Source organism: Cydia strobilella, chromosome 2 (genome assembly GCF_947568885.1).
Source record: "Cydia strobilella chromosome 2, ilCydStro3.1, whole genome shotgun sequence".
NCBI lineage: Eukaryota > Metazoa > Arthropoda > Insecta > Lepidoptera > Tortricidae > Cydia > Cydia strobilella.
Genome location: NC_086042.1, coordinates 11,758,042 through 11,769,213, shown reverse-complemented (window position 1 = coordinate 11,769,213; position 11,172 = coordinate 11,758,042). Strand labels below are relative to the sequence as shown.

General features: G+C 34.2%; 1 protein-coding gene across 1 annotated transcript; it reads left to right on the top strand.

Moving 5' to 3' along the window:
• Positions 1-608: 608 nt before the first annotated feature.
• Positions 609-3,399, top strand: LOC134751570 (uncharacterized). Its single transcript, XM_063687033.1, has 2 exons — positions 609-875; positions 1,976-3,399. Exons 1-2 carry the CDS (start codon positions 693-695, stop codon positions 2,114-2,116), a joined length of 324 nt encoding a protein of 107 aa, XP_063543103.1. The 5' UTR covers positions 609-692; the 3' UTR covers positions 2,117-3,399.
• Positions 3,400-11,172: the final 7,773 nt, after the last annotated feature.

Below are 11,172 nucleotides of genomic sequence, written 5' to 3'. Positions count from 1 at the left end.
ACTACTACTATAAGGGTTCCTAGTTGGACGTATTTTTGCAAACGGGAACCAACCCACACGAAGTCTCCATTCAAATTATTACTACATACCTACATGTTTTAACTTTAAGGTTCAATTTTCAAAAATATTTGTTTGTGGGTTGATTCCCGTTTGCAAAAATACGTCCAGTTGACTACAGAACCCTGAAAAAGGAATTTATTAGTACCTATTTATGTTAACTATGAACTTGATACCACAGTGTGTAAGATTTGTGTAATAAGTGAGAAAATCATCTAATTAGGTAGTTATAAGTTCTTAGCTAATTCATGTTATCGTTTGAAAAACACTGGCAGTTATTATTTTAATGCAGAGGCTATATATCGCTTTTAAGAATAGGTATATGGTAGGTACTCTTTCGTTTGTCGCCAATTAATTTAGCAACTTCAACAAAACATTACAATTACACAATTCCAACATAAAATCAATCAATTCTATTATTCCCACTCAAAACAGACAGATCACAGAAGCACAATAAACATTACGCAAAAGTATGTTGTTTATTTCTGTGTCCGCCGATTCGAATGGCAGCATTATCACAAGACAACTAAGGAAAGGTTATCGGTTATTCATTAGTCATTCGTCGTCGGCCGACCGAGCGAGCAGCGCATCACCCGAGCCTGTTTTTGTGCAACTGTGAATATGTGAAGCTCGAAATGCGTCTAGCGTTTGTGACATTACTAGGTTTGTTTGGAGTGTGCGTGACATACGACATGATTGTTGGGGATACTGTGCACCGCAAGATGGTGTTCCACCAAAGGGTGAAGGAGTTTGCGATACCGTTCAAGAAGAGGATTCGGACTTTATCGTATACGGATCCTGAGAAAAGGATAATCAAAGTAAGTATGTACATACAAAGAGGGAATTAATTTTAATAACCTGTATTTTTAATGTGCATACCCAGTAATAATAATATTTAGAAATGTAATATAAAACTGAATTCCAACTATACTTTTTTAAGTTAGTAGATATACTAGAAAATATATGAAAGTTAGTAAAAATTAAGAAATAAATTCATTGATAATAACATGATTGAACACATCCATTATTTGGCCAATAATTTACTTTTACATGAATATTAGTGCCGGACAACTAATGATAATTCAGTGTCACGTTAAAATAATTCAGCACGCAAAACCACACATACACATATATCCTACCATACAGCCAGCTGCAGAGATAGTTGACCCCCCTGCAAACAAATTTCTATGCAGCGGGGGTCAGTAACCTGCAGCAAAAAGGTAAACAAATATAACAGACTTTTCTAGCGTTCGATATAGGTCCAAATATGTATAACAAAATAACCGAATCCTATAACCAAGCATTATTTTTAATGAAAATTAAATATTCAGAACAATGTTTAACTAAATATGGATGTAAATAAAAGTTTAAAAGTGCGAACGATTATAAGTTTAAAAGTGGGAGATTACGGTGTAGGTATCTAATACAATTTCTTAACCGTTGTTGCTATTTTGTTGTACTTACATTTAAATATACCTAGGTACTAATAAGTGCATTTACTCGTAGCGAATTAACTTAAATCCATCGAGCAATAACAACACAATTTACTACGCTCAAGTTATTTACCCTGAATAGGAGTTTGTTTTTTTTTTTTGCTAAAGAAGCAGTTCTTAGTAAACGCGGGTTTTACCATTACAGTCACCCGTAATTGACGACTGTTAACTGCTTGTTAATGGTAAATTAACATTTCTTAACCTTTTACGGGAAACTGATAAAATAAAAAAGTCAGCTTGCAACAGTTGTATCGACAACTACATAAGTTGTAGTTGAAATGCAGTTTACCTGTCTCCAAGCTTACCTTCTTTCAAGTCCAATAAAAAAAGGACCACTCACAACATTTATGATAGGATAGTTTTACTCCCTAAGTAAGTGGCTATAGAAGTCGTAATTTTATATAGTGTTTTCATTTCGATTTCAGGGTATCGCAGCTATAGACAACGATTTCTCACATGCCAGCGCCAATATTACGGAAGGCGGAGTAGGGAAGAACTTCGTCACAGTGAGAATGAAGAGTCAAAGGCACCATCCACTCAACTTCGAAGTTGAAATATATGTGTAGGGAGTGGGTAACTTTTGTACGGAAAGACTAAATTGCATCCGATGGATTAGACAAACAAAATGGTCTGCTGTTGGTGAAGGATTCTTCTGTTATTAAGTATGTTATCGGCTGAGCTGGGACATTAAAATAAAATAAAGATTTTGCTTCAGTAAAAAAATATGACTACCTACTCTAGTCTTTGCATTATTATCTAGGTGTCGAAAACATTTGATAGGTTTCCAAAAAGGGCACAATAGCCAAGTAAGCTGCCAAGTAAGCTGCCAAGTTATTGCAGTGACAATGAATTGTTTTAAAACCTTGACGTACTAACGCTCGGTCGTATGCTCGTATGGGTTGAGGCCATCAAATTAATATAAATGAAGTACTGCATGATATTAACTGTTCTTGTAAATAATTCACAATATTATTTAATGTAGGTAATTATCTAACGTTGTAATTGGATTGTCCGTGATTGCGTAATTCATTTTCATAATTGTAAATAGAAATGTTTAATTAAGTTTCAAGCTAAATATATGTGATGTGTCATATATAACATTTTCTTAAAACACCTAATTTATCTATTATACAATAATTTTGAAGTCATTAATTTGCTTGTAACTAATAAATCAATACGTATTTTAATGGCAGGTAATTCCTTGTCCTAACCTAAGGTCAATAGTCTGTATTACACAGATTTACTTTAGGTACAAACTACATAGACGAATAACGTTAATTAAATAACAAATTTACTCGGACTAATATCAACAAACCATTTGACTTTAGTTAGGACATTACATACTATAAAGTCTATAATAATATATATATATATATATATGTACATATGCCTTCATTTAATTATAGAGGTTACGGATACAATTATTGTGTTCTACAGGTTCTACTATAAAAACAAAATTGACTTTCTGAATTCCGTTTAAAGATATTCTATAAGTTCATTCCTGTTGGTATCAAAGGACCGGGACGGGCCACAATTATTAAGGTTTAGCATTTAAGTATTCATGACTCAATTAAGAAGGTTTTGCTGTACTTTAAAGTCTAGAAACAATATATAAATACATGTTATAACGTCATACCGACTATTCTGTTATCAGTATCACATAGGTAAGTATCCATGTAAACGTAAAACTCAATGCGAATGACGTAAGCTAATCCAAATATGGTTTTAAATATACGGATCTATTATTACATATTTATGATATGAATCTCTTATTGTTAAGGTTATGTTAGGTCGTTCAATATTACAATAAGGCATTGTACTCGGAAGTGAATAAACATTTATTATGATACATGTTTTTTTATAATGTCATATTTAAAACTAGTTAACCAGGCTCACTTAAACATACCATTAAAAAAATGCAGACCTTAGTAAAAATGTTAAATCGGTAGCGGTCCTTAAATTATCTACACTACCTACTTGAATTCAAGTTGATATAATATATTTCGTTCTCCCGGGTTTACACACTTCAGAACAGTCAGCTTTTTTAATCATTTTTATATTAGTTTGTTAAGGCCAGATTCCACTAGGTATTTAACAAGGTGTCAAAATTGCGTGGTAAAATAGTTATTTGTGCAACAAGAGAGGAAAGTTGGTTTTTTTTTGCGAGCGTAGCGAGGGACTCAAAAACACGAGATGTAAAATAACTTTGCTCTCGTGTTGCACACATAATTTTTCACCTCAGTAGTGAGAACATATTAAAGGTTAAAATGTATTTCGAATTACACCTGTCTGAACTTTGGTGTAGCAGTGAAATGCAGGTTAGTTATTGTGGTCTTTAAAGTGTATTATGTAAACCAGTTCTTCTAGTATTTCAATAATAAAAGGTTATGCCGATTTTCCTTATTAATTAACGACAAATGTGCAAAAAAAACAAATCATAACCGTTTTTACTTCCCAATGGGGTGAATAGACACGACAACAGGGTGAAGAGACACGCCATATGGGGTCAACAGACACGTCATATGGGGCGAAAAGACACCAATGAGGGGTGAAAAGTAACGAATGGGGGTGAATGGAAATATTTATGCTCTGGTTGCCAAAACGTATTTTCTCAAATTTTTTAATTTCTTCTCTATGTAGATATGTCAGGTATGTTGTATTGCGTGTTGTGTGTATGTATGTAAAATATCTGCGAGTTTATATAATATACGTGTAGGTATGTAAACTGTTCCTTAAATAATAGGTAGGTCTAGGTACTTACTTAAAGAATACGCTTCAAATGTAAGCTGTTGATTTTTTTTACATACAATTCTCATGCGTATTATGAGTACTATGTCATAGTTTAATTATGATTGATTTATAAAAAAGTGATTTATCAGTTTATTGTTTTTCTTTTATCCTAATATAAACCTATTTGAAGTTAGTGACAGCCCTGACAGTTTTTTCTAATCACCCCATATGACGTGTCTATCGACCCCGTTTTACGGATATGACGAAATCGGGTAGTTTTTCTTGATTTTTCTCTAAAATAAGCGGGTTTAATTTAAATATAAGTATGAAATAAAACTATGAAAACGGATTATATCGCGTATATTGAATTTATAATACATCCATTAAATATAAGTATGCAAAATTGAAGAACCAACTAAGACTCATACAAAAAAGTTAACCTTATTAATTAAGATACTTGAATTCCTTCTGAAAATTTTCAAAATCGTCTCTATTCACCCCGTTTTACAGTACTGTGTATAGTTTTTGAGATATCCGCTCTTGAAGGTTTATTTGGGGCTCTCAATTTTATTTTGATATCTACATCTATGAAGCTACTAGGCCATGTTTGGTATCGTTTTCTTATAAATCGGTAGTGCCAAATTAATTAATGGTATCAGATTGACACCATTCCGAAGTAAAACATATAAACTTTAAACAAATAACTTTTTTTTAACTCCGCGCTTAAACCGCTAAACTGATTTAGTTGAAATTTGGTATAGAGATGTTTTAAGTCCCGAGACAGGACATAAGATACTTTTTATCTCAAAAATCATCCTTTGAAGGTGTGAAATTTGGTGTGAGGGGAATTCAGCCTCTTCGCTGAAGTTGAATTCCTGAGGTTAATACTGTTTAAATTTAGGTTTGAAGTCATGTTTGGTATCATTTTCAACTAAATCAAACATGAAGACCATCCCAAATATTATTTAAATCGGTTCAGCGGTTCTTGATTCCCCGTACAAACTTCCACCCCACAGGTACATGATTTTGGTTATAAAAACTATCCTATGTAGGTACTGTGCCGGGACTCAAACCATCTGTACACCAAATTTCCACGAAATCGGTTCAGCAGTTTAAGCGTGAAGAGGAGTTTAAAAAAAACATTTAAAAAAAAATATACTTAGGAATGGTGTCAATGTTGATATTGATACCATAAATGAATTCAGCAACCCCAATTTATACGAAAACGATACCAAACCCGGCCTAGCAGCTTCACTGATGTAGCTAATCAAGATAAAATGAGAGCCCTAAATAAACCTTCAAGAGCGGATATCTCAAAAACTATACAAGATATCGAAAAACTTGACTTAATAAAACTTGTAATAAATTAAGTCACTTCATTTTGTATAAGTGGCCATGTCGCTCATTCGCATAGTTTCGGAGATATAATTGAAAAACCGAAAAATGGAACCTTCAAACCCCCCTCTCCCCGCCAGCACCATGTTTACGGTCGGGGACTTTTGATATGTTCACCCCCTAACTAGTCCAAACAAAGCTACGAAGTCAAAAATTGTGTTCCAAGCATTTCCCTCTATAACCTTTTTTGGGCATTCATTTCCTGGCCTAAATTAAAGGTCTGTGTACGGAAATATCCATTTCCATGTAAGACTGTTCCTGAGAGTCCATTTCACGGCCGTCAATCCCATGCAGCGTCGGATTGCGGAGGCTGAAGAACGTGAAGGCACAGACTTATGAATAGGTCGTGGTAGGCAACTAACTACAGACAGACGTCATTTAATATATCTTCGATTATATCAGTTATATCATCAATAACTTCGGCAACTTATCAAAATTAGACAAAAGTAGTAAATTGTGATGGAATCGTAGGTTCTGGCAATAAATAAATTTAATTCTCTGGAGCATTTTATTTTTCACAGTCACTTTAAAGGAAAACGAGTAACCTTCCCTTACTTCCAATAAAACAAAAACTTTAATCCCATCTCACGGCAAGGATCGCGTGTTCCATAAATCAATATAACAAAAACCTTTGTTAGATTAAAGAAGAGCAGAAAATATTTGGACATGGGGCACGGAAACAGCTTACGGGCTGGTTTTTGTGGACAGGCCAGCAATAAATCAGGGAAAACCGACCAGACCCTGTATACTTATCGTTTACAAGCACAAGCGATTCTTCGGCCGCAAACAACCAGTATAAAATGACCTTCTAATCTGTAGCAACTATGAGTAATCGAAGTACATATGTAAATATGTTTATTCATCTCACACATGCTCTCGCCCGCTGTCCAAGGAACGGGCAGGGGTCGATGATATCTACCGGGAATGGATGCGCTCACCCTTTTTGCACTTTGACAGGCATTGCTAAGAAGTAATTTGGATTTGGGCTTAACCGAATTACCCGATTTTTCCGATATTTTAAAAGCTATTCTCATAGAAGTATTTTTAAAATAGGTATAAAACATGTTTACAAAAATCTCCTTTATTTAGGTTTCCGCACCCCAAAGGGTAAAAACGGGACCCTATTAATATTAAGACTCCTTTGTCCGTTCTGTTTGTCTGTCCGTCTGTCTGTCTGTCACCAGGCTGTATCTCATGAAACGAAAAAGTTGAAATTTTTACAGATGATGTATTTCTGTTGCCGCTATATATAACAACAAATACTAAAAAGTAATACGGAACCCTCGGTGGGCGAGTCCGACTCGCACTTGTCCGGTTTTTTATTGTTATGACAAGACAGACAACCAGTGTTGCCACTACGATTCGCTTTCATTTCCATTATATTTAATTTCTACAATTTCTTGAAATGAAAAACTATACCAAAATTTAGCCACAAATTTATGTTCGACTGCGTAGGAACAGCATACTGCAAGGGTGTCAGCTGCATACATTGTTCTAATTCACTGACTCGAAGCACGCGGGCTTCTAATCTCTATACATCCTACAAAAAAAATAAAGATCTATGAACTGCTTTTTCTCAATCAACAAAAAATAGCAAAGCGTAAGACTTTCACAAGGCCTGCTATATTTATAACCAAAGCGAAACACATTCTCTATTCATAATTTTCCTGGAAAAGTACATCTACGCTTCCATCATAGAGGCGGAAGTTGCAGGCCCGAGGGATAAACAAAAAGGGTAGGGTTTTTGCGGGCCCTCCGTTATTAATGTAATAACTGACACTTTGTTTTATGAGAGTTCCTACTTTGCTAGTTGGTTCGTGCTGAGCAGCGATAACGAGCTGAACCCGAAAATATGTTATTTGGAATTTGAATCAAGAATCATCAAGTTTCAATATTTTTTGGTTATAAATTATAGATATCCGGTTCACTTTATTAAAACTTTAGGTTTTTACACTACAAGTACGTTTTCTCGGTAACTATTCATAAACCAAAGACGGTTAGGCTTATACATACTTAGTACGAAAACAAGTATTTTAATAATCTAATAACTAAATGTGTAGCTTAATAAAAAACAACAACATACTATATAATTATATATATATGTGGTATTTTCTATAAAAAGGGACCTTATTGTCGATAGCGCTTACGCCATTATAAACGATGCTCCGATATAAATACAATGCCGCGCGACGATGTGCGCATTATTGCGTAAGCGCCATCGACAATAAGGTCCCTTCTTTATAGAAAATGCCCCATATGTATATCTCCGCCTGGTACCCAACAACAACAACAACAACAGTACAAGCTAGCTTTGCTTAGTTTGGGGATAAGAGGTCGATCTGTGTAAGATTGTCCCCAAATATTTATTTATATCGCACAAGAAATGGATAAAGACTCACACTATAAGCCTTATGAAAAAATACTACCTACAGTCAATCTTTCTCAGTGATATATTTTAGGGGAAAATAAAAACCTTACCTAGCTAAAGGAAAATCTTGCACGTCTAAGGCGGGACTTTGCTCCAATCGCAGCTCAAACTATCGTTGGGCTCTGTACTCAGTCCGTTCGATGTCGCGTAGAAACGTTTCCAACGTGCAAGAATTTCCAATAATGCACTAACACTGACTTAACTATAAAGATAAAATAAAGTCTGACTGTATTCCATAGGCAATAAGTGCCAAATTTGAATGTTATTTTCTACTCCATTCCGCAAAGTTATATAGCAATGTATAGACACTTTTACGCTACTTATAGATAAATTTGAAAGAGTTTTCAGCTTCCAAGGAACGGGCCATCAGATAGCATCTCGATGCTCAGTTTAAAGTTTTTGTAATAGAAACGGGAATCGTCTAAATTTTTTAGATTCCAGAATGAAATATACCCATTCTCGTTCACAAACTAGGTCTGGTTTTGCATCAGTCTCAACTTTTTTCATACAATTTTTCTAAACAGTTACTCAGTGTGATACAGTTCTTCCTCGAATGTGAGTATATAATCTTCAAATGTCTTACATTTCCTAAATGTCAATTTTCTACTATCTGAAATGAAACAAGATTGCACACATTTCTAATAAATGGACCAATAGGTAAATCTCCGTAAATGAAAATGAAAATGAAAATATTTATTGGTAACTATTGTTACATGTCGTTACATGTTACATGTCGTCGTGTCGTCCGTAATCGAAACGTTTATCTTTGTTTGTAATTATTGGGGACACAAAAAGTTTTTAGGAACGTAATGGATTCTAAACAGACATGTTAATAAAATGTTAAGTGTGCTTGAAACGAAAGTTAAAGGTTTGTTAGTTAGATATTATGTCAATATATTATTATGATTTATGAAGTATCGGTATATTCTTTGAAGTATCGGTTTAATTCACACGGTTAAATAGGTACAGTACGAGTATGACAGATAAATGTATAGGTTACGTAACTAATGACAAAACGCACTAATTACTAGATATTTTTTCTTAATTAATCTTTAACTTCTATACGGAAAGGAACACAAACAACTGATGGTATCAAATCACAACATTATGAATGAAGATATTTTAGCAGCGGTTGATTGTATTGAAAGGGGAGTCATTAACCCATTTCTTTATCCATTTTAGCCGATTCATAGCTTTGTCAGCTTGCTATCGGGAGTCAGTGAACTTTGATGTGGGTAGGCATGCACAAAAGAATGCCGTAACAGTAACAACAAAGGCCTTGATGTTAATTGAACGACATGTATGCGATTTGGTATATATAGACAAATAAGGGTAGGTAATTTGCTTTAGGGGTTAAATTAAAGAAACATTAAATTAAAATTGGTTTTAAAAGGTTTAGGATCAAGATACATGTCTCTATGGAATATTGATTTAAAGTTTTAAGGTTTATATTGATTTAATTTATTTAAATGTCGGCTAATTCCGAATATCAACCATAATCCCATCATATTAGATTCCTTTTTGGAATTACCCGAATACACCTTACCAAAAAATGGACAGAAATAAGATCCAAAACATTCATAATCAGGTATTCCGACCCAGCGGTGAAAACATATTGTACTCCATTTTTAACCCCCGACGCAAAAAGAGAGGTGTTATATATGTATATGTTTAACGCCAATGTTTATCTGTCTATCTGTCTGTGTGATCATAGCTTTCCAACGGATAGACCGATTTCGGTGCGGTTTTTTTACATAAAAGCGAGTTTCCTTGCGGTGGTTCTTAGCTATGCTTGATATCGATCTAGCAGTTTGGATAGTGTCAGCTTTTTTCCAAAATGATGTACTTAAGGCATTTATAGCTTTGAATTGCTTAGATTTTTTGGTAGGGGGTTTTTAATTGATTATACTTCAGCCGTGACGCCACTTTAGTGTAACACGACATCCGTGTAAAATTGACGGATAAAATTACAAGTTGTCTGACAGATCGGTATAAATTACATTTCATCGACGTTTAGGTAAATCAACATAAATATTTATAAATGTTCACATTATTGAGCTATTTTGCTATAAATTCTATCTATTTAATAAAATGTTATTACTATATAAAATGTAAGGATGTAACCAAAACCCAAAAGTAACAAATTTTCGCTATAGGTACTTGGAGGTAATAAGGCCTACCTGAACTGATATACGTAAAGAACAACGGTGAGTGCTTTCTAAATAAAGGTAATTACTGAAACATTTTTCATGATTTTTCACTTTTTTTAAATCATAAAAATGGACAAGGCCGTAATAAACTACCAGGTCTTATTATGCTACCTTGGTACGCGATTTATCTTTAATTGTATTAAAAATTCTGACGCATGAACATGTGTATTTTATTTGTATATTGGTCAAAATTTACAAGGAGCTACATTACCTAAGTTTAAATAAAATCTATATTTAATAAATAATGATTTAAAGCGATTTGAAGTTAGGTAGGTAGGCCTTATTACCCTCAAGTACTGTAGTCAATCCTTAAATAAATTCAAACAGAGAATTGTTTTAGTCAGAAGTCTATTACCGTTTTCACAGCAATAGGAAAAAGTTCCCAGCTGCCTGACCTTTCCAAAAGCCCACGCGTCCTAAATTAACATTCGATTTCCCTATACATTTTAATTTAGCGGACGTCGTATATCTAAGGGATTTTGTTGAGAAGCTAATTGCGTAAGACTTGGTACCGCTGCGGGTTTGGCCCATCCATCAATCAGGATCTGTCGGGGAGCGCAGAGACTAATTTGCCCGTTTGTTTCGCTATTAAGGCTTGCTATGTTGACGGGTATCATACATTGTATGGCTCTTTGTGTTGAGCGTACCGCCCTTGGAACAAAGCTTAAAAGAGGTGATTTGTAGCTCTATGTCTTTGATTTAGAAGCTATTTTGGTAATAATGAAATTGCACCACGTTTTATATTTTCGAAAGTCTTGTGAGGGTGGATGAGTAATGACAGTTTTATTCGGATAAAGTTAATCTGATAGATTTCTTACCTACGGAGTCTGGTCTATAAAAAAGCAATAATAATTATTAC

Excerpts from the sequence above, each read along its gene's own strand:
- LOC134751570 (XM_063687033.1), top strand. The coding sequence starts at position 693 with ATGCGTCTAGCGTTTGTGACATTACTAGGTTTGTTTGGAGTGTGCGTG. Across the intron at positions 876-1,975 it reads CTGAGAAAAGGATAATCAAA|GGTATCGCAGCTATAGACAA; the intron begins GTAAGTATGTAC and ends TTTCGATTTCAG.